Source organism: Balaenoptera musculus, chromosome 5 (assembly GCF_009873245.2).
Source record: "Balaenoptera musculus isolate JJ_BM4_2016_0621 chromosome 5, mBalMus1.pri.v3, whole genome shotgun sequence".
Lineage (NCBI taxonomy): Eukaryota > Metazoa > Chordata > Mammalia > Artiodactyla > Balaenopteridae > Balaenoptera > Balaenoptera musculus.
In genome coordinates this window covers 99,241,531-99,253,736 of record NC_045789.1, presented here as the reverse complement: position 1 = coordinate 99,253,736, position 12,206 = coordinate 99,241,531, and the positions used below count along the sequence as shown (strand labels likewise).

Genomic DNA, 12,206 nt, shown 5'->3' with positions numbered 1-12,206 from the left:
AAAGAGGCAATAGGCATTATTTTCAAAAAGGTGGTTGTGCATATTCTCTAAAAGTGAGAAAACTACATATCAGTACTTCCTACATAGATAAATAGCCCCAAGTAAACTGAATTTTCTGTGGTGCAGAAACTCTGACAACTCAAAAAAGGCACATTCTATTTCTGGTCTACAAGGTGGGCCAGAGTTTTTAAAAGGGAAGATGTTCCCACATGGCAGGAAGGTCTTCCCAGAGAAGATAAAGGAATTGTGCGCAGTTCACCACAAAGCACTTTTCTCAAAGAAACGAGGTTCTTTAGAACAGCTGAACACACTATGAGAAAACCCTCACCCCATCAAAACTCTAAAACCAGGGAACCAAAACAGACCTAAGAAAAAAAAAAAAAAGAAAGAAAGAAAACAATTGTTTCCAACAGAAGCTTTCTGCTTCACTTGCCTCCAGACTCTGCTGGGTTTCCATCCATCTCACTGAGTGCTCCTTCCTGGTGTCCTCTACTCATCCCTTGCAGAACCAGCTAAGTTTACCCGTTCCTGCTAATGCTCCTTTCACTTTGACATTTGGTACAAAATCCCTTCCCCTTCCTAGCCCCTAACTCTTTTTGTACAGGGAACCACTGTGCTGACCTTTCTCCTCTACCACTTACTCTTCCGAACTCACTCTTTTGTCCAGTCCTTCTTCCACTTCAGTATCTGCTGCCCCCTCTCCTCCATCCTTTACTCAGTTTTCTCTGCTCCTCACCCCTCACCCCACCTCCCTTCTCACTTTAGAGAAGTGACTTGGCCTAAGCTACCTACATCAGTCATCGGTAGAAACAAAAGTCCTGATCTCCCCAGTTCTGCCTCTTCACCCCTGCACCCCTCACAAAGTCCAGCAATGCACACTGCAAATAATTTGATTCATTACCACTTAGTAATTTCTGCAAAGAACAAAGATATGATCCTTACCAGAAATCTTCGAGAGAAGGTAAAAATAACTGGGATACAAAGTAAACGTGGTGGTGGGGGGAATCAGAGATGAAAGCACAGTTAACGTTAATGTTTCCAAAAGAGTCTCCAAAAGAACAGTGACTCCGTCTTGCTCACCTCTACATTTCCAGCATGTAAGCAGTGCCTGGCACGTTGGAGGTGCTTAACGCTAGTCTGTTAAGCGAACGAAAGGCTAAGCGAATGAATGAACACAGCGTGCCTTGCACAGTGCCGGGCACAAAGCGGCAGCTCAGAGAGGAAGCGGCTGCACAGGGAGCTCGGGAGGAGATGCGCCTCAGAGGGGCCCCGGCTGGGGAAGCCAAGGCGCCGCCGGCCCATCGACGGATGTGGGAGACTGCCCATCAAGGCGGCCCGCGGGTCCTCCCCTGTCCCCGCACGCCCGCAGCGCCGCGCGCCCCGAACCTTGGTGTCCACGTCGGCCAGGCAGTCCCTGCGGAACTGGTCGAAGAGCCCTTGACTTTTGAGGTGGTTCACGATCATGGCCACGAGCTGCGGGTCCCCGGCGCCGGCCCCCGCGCCGCCCGCCCCGCCCGTGCCCGGGCCAGCCCCGGGACCGGGCGGCGGCGGCGGCGGCTGCGGCTGCGGCGGAGGAGGCGGCGGCGCGGGAGGAGGCGGCTGCGGCTGCGGGTTGGTGGCCATGGCGGCCTGGGCTGGGGAGGGCGCGGGCCCGGGGGGGCGGCGCTCCTGGGAGGCGACGGCTGCACCGGTCTCGCCGACTGAAGTAAGCCAACGGGATGTTGTTACGGAACCAGCGGATCCAGGGCAACCCCGGAAGTGAAAGGGAACCGGGGGAAGGGAGGAAAAGGCGGTGACAATAGCAACGAAGGTCCGGCTACGGGGACCGCGAGGGGCCAGTTCCAGCTGCCTCCGAGTGCAGGCGCCCTCGCAAGGCCGGGCCGTGTGGGAAGCGGAGGCGGGCGGCGGGCTCTGCGCGCGGGTCCTGGGTCTGGAGTCCAGGGCAGTCGGGCGTTTGACTCACGCGACCCCCAGGGCCTGAGGGCCGACTGGGCGCCGGCTCGCACCTGGCCGGGGCGGGGGAGCGAAACGTTAGCCGGGTTCCAACCGCGGTGGCATTTAGGCCTGATGTTGTTGCTCCTGATTTACGGAGCAGTCGAGATCCGTAGACGTTCGCACCCGTAGACATGCGAACCGTTGGTAGAACTGCTATTCTAAACTCTCCCAGCCCTCTTCGTTCTCAATCTGTGATCCTGCCCATTTTTCTTCGAGGCAGGTAGCTCCAGGGGCCTCCTGTCTCTCTCCTCCCCGCCCCATCCCGTTTTCTCTTGAGCATCCCGTTACTCTCCGAGTGTGCCTGTGGTCTAGAACCCGATCCCTCCAGCACCTCCTTCCTACCCGTGAAGACAAACCCCCAGGCTTTTAGTTTTTAGGGTGTTGCTATTGATTAGTTTGATCAATAGGTAATGCTTATATAGCACGCACTAAGGGCCAGGCGTGGCGTTTAGAGCTTTCTATGTGCATTAATTCACCCAGTCTTTGGAACAGCGCTAGATTAGGTCTTATTATCACTAATTTGCAAATCAGGAAACTGAGATCCGAGAGAGATTAAGTGTCCAAGGTTACACAGAGAGCAAACCGCCTGATTCTTGATGGAGTTATCTTTAAAATTATTCTTAGTACACAATCAAAGCAAAATAAATATTACAAATTTTCATAATTATTCAATAGAATGTAAAAGTTATGGGAAAATACATCTCTTGGTGAAATGGATATTGTTGCTTTTTAAAATTCATAGATCTATGGATGAATATGTCTTATTGCTAGAACGGGAAGGATTGAGCAACAATTCTATTCGTATTTCTAGTTTTCATAGCTGCATGACCTGAGAAATTGTGTTCATATAAACAAGCACTGTACCTGGGAACGGAGTTTTATTGTAGCAATACCGCTCAAAAAATTAGATTTGATGATCTTTGAGCTGGCTGTTCAATTAGTCCTCCTTCAATTTTCTTGAAAGCAAAGAATTGAAAACCACCCGACTTGCCAAAGGATTTGTTTACCTAGTCCTTATTCTTCCACTTTTTCGGTTTCTAGAAAGTATACCAGGTAGGCTTTATCAAGACATCAAATGATTAGAGTAGGGTGTTAAAAAAGAAGACATCAAGTGACTATGAATTAGACTTTTTAAAAAATGAGATGTACCTTGTTTAACCCGATATACTCAAAGTTTGGGAAAAACATTGTTCATTTGCATATATAGTTTTGGATAAAATAAATTTTTTTTTTTTTTTTTTTGGTTACAGGTAGTTCAGTTTTGTTTTTGTCAAAACTTTGCAGCTAATGAAACGGCTCATTAAAGTTAAAACTGTCAACTATAGGAAATATTTGTCATATAACCTAATTAACAGCCATTTTCATTGTCAAACTAGCGAGATCAGCCTGATTGGATTTACTTTCTATCAGAAACAGTTTGACTTCATTGTTTCAATTCACATAAAGTGTCCTGCATTTTGAGGAGTATAATGAAGACTGCAGAGAACAGAAGTCGTGCAATAAAAGCTTTATCACTAAAAGCAAATCAAGATCAAAATGGTATAAGATATCATTGTTTTATCTATTTTCAAAATTAGTTATGAAAACAAGATGAGAATATGGCATGTTGCCCTTTAGTTAATTACCAACAGTGCAATACAATATATTGTTAAATGTTTATAGTACTTATTGTGTGTAGTATGGTAAAAGGCATGGTATTTCTTTGGTGTATATAGATGTGTGTATCAAATTTACTCAACTATTTGGGAATAACTAAAGAGTCATCCATAAGAATTCAGCAAAATTCCATAAATTTAATTAGGCAAATGATCAACTTCAAAAAAAAATAATGAAACAATAAGATATTTGCTGCTAAAAATGAATTGGTTCAGTGGCTAGTAAATAATTTTATGTTTTGTAAATAACATATAGAAAATCCTAAATATTTTCTAAAACGTCATAAGGTGAGAATTAACTATATTCTGTTTTTACTTTTTTATTGATATTATTTTATTTATTTTGATTCATTGGTTACTCACTATTCCATATTTTTAGAGACATTTAAAAGTACATGTTTTTGTAATTATAAGGTTAATACTCATTGTAGAAAATTTGAGAACTATAAAATACAAAAGAGAAAAGAAAATCAGTCTCTTTTTCAGATAACCACTATTAACATGTTGGTATGAATCCTTTTGGATATTATATTGATATATATGCATATACAATTATTTAATTTTTTAAAAAACTAGGTAATACATTCACATGGAACACAGTGGAATGTTAAGTCTCTCCCCTGTGCCCCAGTTTCCCTACTCAGAAGCAACCTCTATTACCAGTGTCTGGTATAATCTTCCAGAGATGTTACACACACACATACACACACACATACACACACACACACACACACACACACGTGTTTTAAATTCCTCTTTATAGTATTTATTGGTGAAAATTATAAATCATGGGTGGTTTAAGATGATGGGTCCCTTTTCTGGTCCAATATGGTTTCTTTTTCTTTTTGTTTGTCCCACTTCTATTAATCCTATTCTTTGCCTATTATTTTGCAGAGTTATCAGTCTCTGTGTATGTTCCAAATTCACTTGAAGTACTGAGTTTTTATAAACAGTATTCCTAAGAAAATGTACTTCTACAATATGCTCTATAAAATGTCTCTAGTAGTTACACAAAGAAAAGTTTTACCTTTCATGGTTCCCTTAAACTTGCTCTGAGTGCTCTAATTTAGACCTCTATAGGGATTGGAGAAGGCATTTTAAATTCTGTTCCTTTTGGCAGACAAAGTAGAAAATTATAATTTAAATAGATAATTCACAATTGATTTTATAAAATGTATGTTAACTGTCTTATTGAATAACACACACTTAATCTAAAAGAAATGGGAATATTTGTATCCATGGATTTGTTACACTGGTTACACACATACTGGGTACAGTGTAACTTTGAACAATTTTTTAGCCTTGGAAAGCATTCTAGTTACATTGAAAAGAATCAGGGTCACTGATCTGTACTGCTTTGTCTGTTCCAAGGTGCTTTTCTTTCCACTTGAAGGCAGGTCCTAGGGATGAGTATCGTGAATACCTAGGGGGAAAATGGTGTACATTTAAATCTAAAAAAAGAGGGGAAAAATGCTGTTTTAAGCAGTCATCATTTCTAACCAATGGCCTTGTTGCTTTGTTCTCTTCTCTTACAATTTCTTTAGAATCAGTAATATAATTTTTGATAATAGTGGGGAACCTCTTGGTGAGGTCTTCAAAAAAATTTGCCATTGCTCCCCTACCCCACTGTATGTATGTCTGAATTCACAGCATCTCAACAAGAATCAAATACTTTCTCCTTGAATATGATCGAGCTTTCATTCGGTTTCCCAAGTCTGATGCTCCAGTGACTTTCAACGAACTTTACAAACACTTTGGGAAGGAGGGGAACAATGGTGAGTTATTATGGCAGCCATTACTGGTAGCCATTTGTGTCCTTGGGCACCAGATACCTGCCAAATATCTGGCCCCTGTGATTTCCTCTCTTTTCTACAGCCCAGCCTGCCCCATCGCCACCCCTACCCAATCCTCCAAACCCTGTTTCTGGGGGTAGTCCTGTGAAAGTCAAACATCAGTTTACAGTGATGATCTCCTAACCCCAGGGAGCCCATATGCTTATTAGGCAGAGTCATTTGTTCCCTTTCCCGCATATGCGCAGGGCAGCCCCATTCCAAACCAGGCCCCAGGCCTTGCCTTTCATAATCAAAAGGCTGATGAATATTATTTCCTAAATGACTCTCCATCAACTCAAAGTTCAGTTGAAATCTTGAAAGTTCACTTTTTTAGTGATAACACGTTTTACGGTGGGGTTCAAAACACCCCCATTAACAGTTTTTGTAAGAGGTGGGGAAGAGGATAAGATGTATTATTTGTCTTTCCAAAGCAAACTCTGTGGTCACAGCTAGTCTCTATATTTCTGCTGCAGTGTACGATAGTCAATGAAGGTGGAGATGGTAGTTGGGCAGAACATTTTATAAAGTGTTAATGTGAGAAGGGGAATTGCTTTTTCTCCTGAAACAAGTTGAAGGGCTTGTCAGGACTTGGAGGTGAGGGTGGCACAAGGGGATGGTCAGGTGGAGAGGAGGAGGGTCAGTTCTGGCAGAGATGGGAAACCTCCTTATTCCCTGCCAGGCTAGGAGTGCCCAAGAGTAGGGGTGTTTCGGGAATTGTGGCTGTGTGAGCATATGCTACCTGGACAAGCTGCAGAATTAAAGAAGGCAGCTGAGTTCTAGCAGGTGAGAGATGGAAGATGGGTCTGGGACAGCAAGATGGCAATAATGGCAACAGAATACTAGGATTGGATTGCATAAGCCCCTGGGATATTGGGGCAGGAACTCCAGAGGAGGAGAAAAATCATGATTTGGAGCAGAAGATGTGAGTGGAAGGAGGTGGAGAGAGGCTTTCTGGTGAAGTGGGGGCATAACCATCACCTTAGTTATTCATACTTTATGTGGGAGGGTCCTGTGTGGGTAATAAGGAAGATTAGCAGTGGCTCTCAAACTTTAGTGTGCATAGAAACTCCGGTAGGACTTCTTAAAACAGTGCTGGCCCCATTCTTAGAATCTCACTTTTGGTAGCCCTGGGGCAGGGCCTGAGAGTTGAAATTTTTAACAAATGCTGATGGTTCACCATTTGAAAAACACTGGACTAGACTAACTGTGCCCCACAGGCCTAATCTGGTTGATGTATACTTGTAAATAAAGTTTTATTGGAACATAGCCAAACCCATTGGGTTTGCTTTGTTTGCATTGTCTAAGGCTGCTTTTGCTGCAAGGCCAGAGTTGAGACAGAGACTGCATGGCTTGCAGAACTGAGAAGATTTACCATTTGGGCCTTTATAGAAAAAGTTTACGAAAGCCTGGACTAAAAGGAGGCAGCAATGGTGTGGTTGTGAGGCGTTGGAGGTGAGAAGCCTGTATTCAAGAATGTCTGCCTTTCACTAGATAAGAAGTTGCTTCTCTGAACAGTGAAGATAATGCCTAATTCACAGGCTTGTTGTAATGACCAAGCCAGCCCACATAAATGACAATGTGACATACATCATTTTGTCACCTGACAATTTGTTATACGAAATGAATTATTAAGAATGGGTGGAATTTGGACAAAGAGAGAGGGGAAACTCTGCATGCTGAGGAAAGAGCAGATTACAGGAAAAGGGTCCAAGTTTTCCTTTATTATAGTTTCTAGTCGTACCGTGAATGAGAATAGATCAAGGCAGGACATTGGGTCTCTGGTACAGGTACTGGATGCACACGACATGTTCAATAAATGCTCATTTAGTATCATATATTTATTTCATTTCTGTTAGAAATGTTCTGTGACGTACCCCATCAGTTAATTAAGCTGTCCGTTAATACACATGCAGATGTGCTACTTTGTGAAGAAATTGCTTTTGGCATTGGGGGAGGTATAGTGGGTATGCTGAGACAGAATTCTAAAATATGAATTTTCTCATCAATGTTTGGGGAACTCTGATGGCCATTCGTGGTTCCCTTAAGTGATTGGTTACCTTTTAGTCAGGTTTTTATTCCACACTTCCTAGTTTCAACATGTTTTTGTTTTCAGAAGAGGATACTCCTTTTATGCAGGTAACATTACTTTTTTCATATTTCTTTGCCTTTAAGATTTAAACTTCTGGTATTGATAACAATAAGATTTAAAGAAGTAAGATTTATTATGAAGTTAAGCAGCCAGTGTCAATTAATGTTACTGACTTGCGGGCTATTTTGACAATTGGGATGGCAGTGTATCAGATGGCTTGAAATAAAAGATATTCCTTAATATGCTTATAAAAATGGAAAGGAATTTTGCATTTAGAAGAGTTAGTCTTTAAGAAGGTTGTTTTTATTTTAAAAATAGCGTGTGTGTGTGTGTATGTGTGTTTCCTGAATATTCTAGATGATAGATCGTTCCCTGCAAACTGAAAGCCACACCTCCAGGAATGAAATTAGGAAAAGTAGAAATGAAAGCAAGATTTGTAGAAATGATGTAATATTATCTGAATCACCCAAATCTAATCCAGGTCATCTGTGTAGAAATTCTGAAAGGGATAAGAAGGTAGATTATAACCAAGAAATCTTATACCTAAGAAATGAAAGTATTCTACCTCTGAATGAAGAATCTCTTCAGAGGGAAATGGCTGGCATAGCATCTATGAAAGGCAGGGATCCAAAGTGTCTAGAACTGACATTGTTTCTACAGAAAGCATGCATTTGCTAATAGGTGCCAGCCATTAAGATCATCTAATTCATTACTCTTCTGACTCTGTGATCATTGGACAACCTTGGGGTCATATTTGGCTTCACATTTGGCTTTGCATCTAGGAAGAAAAAGTGCTGTTCAGCAAATATAGGAAGCTCTCCACCTGGTGGTTAGATCTTTCCCCATGGATGATTTTTATGCATAAGGCTGTAAGAACTTGGTTAATGGTGAAACCATGGGGGATTCAGATCCATACTTTGTGTACTGATATTCACCCCCTGACCTTGCAAAACGGAAGGCTGGGCCCCACACTGTGGTGAACAAATTGAGATATTGCTGTGGGACCATTCCGGATGGTCTATCTCAGGTAACATCAAATTTTCTTGGCCGTGTTTTAAATTTAAATTTAAATTCCACAAGTTCCTTGTAGAAAATGAGGAAAACACAGAAGTTTATTGACAACAGCTAATCATTTAGAGATAAGCCCCCATACAAGCTGTACCGATTAGAACTATCCTTGGGGTTTTTGAAGATAATTGGTTTCCCTCTCTGGTGGCCACACTGTGAGCAGATGTCTGGAGTAGTCAACCACGAGGTCCTCCTCTGCCATATGGATAGAGCCAGTCTGCAGAAGAAAAATCATCTGACAACCGGCAGAGTGAAGCACAGATAAGGGATGGACAGTGAAGGCCCTGCCTGTCCTCCACTTGTTTCTGAGGCCTAGTTATATTTGTTCTTACCCATCGTTTGATTATGTAAAACAAATACCGAAAAACATTCAAACTAATAAAGGTTCTATTGTTTAATATGGAAGATGCCTTGTTAAGGTGATGGGGAGGGACCCAAAAGGGAAGGGATTGTGAAAAATGGTGCCATGTGCACAGGAACCTAGTGAATATCAGCATTTGTCACCATTTGCCCCCTTTGTAAACTGAGCCTTGGCTTGACACTTCCTACTAATCCATGCTGGCATGCTTCAAAACATCAGTACAAATCTGATATTCTTTAAGCCACATGGCTTGCTTTTTAATATTAGTGCCTCTGTTACTCCAGCGAGGCCATGGATTGGGTGGGGACAACTCTTTAAAAGTGTTGCCAAATGCAAGGTCATGTGCCCCATGCACAGTGAGGCCAAACAAACTGAAACATTGGAGTTTGGAGCTGAGAAAGGTTTATTGCAAGGTCCAAGCAAGGAGAATGAGTGGCTTGTACTCAAGAAAAACAAACTCCCTGATGGTTTTCAGAGAAGAGTTTTTATAGGCAAAATTTGGGGTGAGGGCTGCAGAGTGTGTGACTTTCTTCTGACTGGTTGGTGGTGAGGTAACAGGGTGGTGTTCTGGGAATCTTGTGCTCAGCCTGAAGTCACCATCCTCCACCTGGGCGGGGGCCTTAGTTCTTGCAAAAGAAGTCAAAGATAATATTGTTTTGTATATTCCTTGGGGAGGAACCAGGACGCTGCTTTATTGCTTCACCATTGTTTCTTGACTGCTCCTCATTTGTTTCTTCATTCCCTCCCTTCTCTAATTAGTAACTGTTTGAATCTGCCCTTGAACTCAGGGAAGGTCTAGGAGGCTGACACCTTTTCCCTACAAACAAGAAACAGGGGTCATGGAAAGACGTTTGTAACTGGGAGAGCCTCGCAGGGTCCTCCTTCATTTCAAAAGCAAGAACTTTCTTGCTAGAAAGATTTGACTCAAGAATGATTTTCATAGAGTTGAATCATGTGTCTCAAGAGATATGAGTTACTTGGAAAAAGAGAAGTTATGCTTACTTCTTGAAAGAAAATTGAATAAAAATACTCATCAAATAATTCTTTCAGACAATGAATACTAAACTGACAATTGTACTCTTCTGGATTTAAGTAAGGAGTTTGTGTTGAAATGTTTTGCACCACTCTTTTTCTGTGATAAGAAGAGACCATAATTAACAGGTGAGATTCAGGTAACCATTAAAAACATAATAAAAGGCTGAGTAATGGCTAAGATTCTTTTAGATTAAACATAAATTTGAATTTTTACTATTTTAGGTTATTAGAAACACATACTTTGGTGTGGTAAATATGTTGAACAAGTTACAATGGTGGTTAAACAGTGAGTTTTGCAATAAAGAAAGCATTTGTATTGTTCCCCAAATTCAGAACTTTCAGAACAAGGAAGGAAGAGGGAAGAAAGTGTACTTTCATTTATATGCACATGTTTTCTGTTATTAGGCAACTGTATAGGAATTCTATACCATCTTGTTGGTTCTAAGTAGATTTCCCTAAAATAGGAAGCCTAATGGGCATGGGCCACAGTCTCAGGGAGCTAACACACTGATTATAAAGACAAAACATGCTTGTTATGCACACACAATACATGTATGAAATAAAATAAGAGGAGTTGGGTAATGTAGAAGTTGAAATTAAGCAGGACCCCGTAGGGCCCTCCCAGGTACAAAAGCCTTTTCATGTCCCCAGTTTCTTATTTGCAGGATAAAGGCTTCAGCCTCCTAGACCTTCCTGAATACCAAAGAGCAGATTCAAAGAGTTGTTAATCAGGGAAGTAAGGGAATGAAGAAATGAAGGAGGAGCAATCGAAAAAGGATAGTGCGGGCTATTGAAGCAGGATCCTGGTTCCTCCTCAAGGGAGATACATAACAATATCTTTGAGTTCTTCTACAGAAACTAAGGCCCCCACCCAGGTAGAAGTGAAACTGTGCAAGTAAGATTGGGACTTGAACCCATGGTCTTTTAATTGAGATCACACACCTGGTCTCAGGACTTAATGAAACTCAGGTTCTTGATGTCTCATGGCAGAAAAAATTTAGTGAGAGACAAAGTGATCGGTAAGAAGTGGATTTATTTAGAGAGAACCACACTCCACAGACAGAGTGTGGGCCATCTGGGAAGGCGAGAGGCCCCAAAATATGGCGTGGTTAGTTTTTATGGGCTGGGTAATTTCATAGGCTAATGAGTGGGAGGATTATTCCAACTACTTCAGAGGAAAGAGTGGGGATTTCCAGGAATTGGGCCACCACCCACTTTTTGGCCTTTTATGATTAGCTCTGAACTGTCAGGCTGCTGATGGTTGTGTCATTTAGCTAATGTATTACAATGAGCATATAATGAGGCTTAAGGTCTACTGGAAGTCAAACCTTCCACCATCTTGGATCTAGTTAGTTCTAACCAGTTTTTGTCATGTCCTATGGCTATGTCATTCTTTTAAAAGTTGTGCCCTGCCCACTTCCCTCCTGTTTCAGAAGATGGTAACTACATGCTGGAACCCCAGACTGGTTGAAATCAGGAGGCTGATGATTCACAATCCTGGAACCCCCCACTTACCTCACCACCAACCAATCAGAAGAAAGTCACACACCCTGCAGCCCTCACCCCAACTTTTGCCTACAAAAACTTCTCCTGAAAACCACTGGGGTGTTCAGGTTTTTGAACACAATTCACCCATTTTCCTTGCTTGGCCCTGCAATAAACCTTTCTCTGCTCCAAACTCCGACGTTTTGGTTTGTTCAGCCTCACTGTGCGTCCAGTACACGAACTTGCATTCGGTAACAAAATGAGGGCAAAGTGGAAGAAAATGAATGTGTACATTTGTGGGAGGGTGGCTGGAATGGACTGAATTAATCAATGAAGCCATCTACAGGAAGGCAGCCTGGAACTTGGTTTTGAAAGAAATGATGGATGCTGGATGGGCAGAGGGTATGGAAGGCCTGAACAAGTTAAGTACCTTAAGTACCTTAATCTAGGGCAGTACTAGAAAATATATATTCATACAATTAAAGGCATATTCACTCCTGAAGTGGGCATTTTCCTTAATTTAGATTTACATAAAACAGTAGATAGCATTTTGACTAACGAATGGCAGAGGAGCTAATTTAAAGTAAGTCTAAAGCAAAGGCAGATTTACTTCCATTTCTTAGACTAAATGTGTAATATATAAAACAGGAAGGGTGAGTGAGGAAGCTTATTTTTACAGGCATGAT

At 41.9% G+C, this 12,206-nt stretch overlaps 1 protein-coding gene across 1 annotated transcript in view; it reads right to left on the bottom strand.

Moving 5' to 3' along the window:
- BOD1L1 (biorientation of chromosomes in cell division 1 like 1) overlaps positions 1-1,868 on the bottom strand; it is a 55,363-nt gene extending 53,495 nt beyond the window's left edge. Inside the window, exon 1 of the mRNA XM_036852638.1 lies at positions 1,387-1,868. Within this exon, the coding sequence (XP_036708533.1) occupies positions 1,387-1,623 (237 nt within the window). The 5' untranslated portion in view covers positions 1,624-1,868. The remainder of the gene's footprint in view (positions 1-1,386) is intronic.
- Between the last annotated feature and the right edge of the window lie 10,338 nt (positions 1,869-12,206).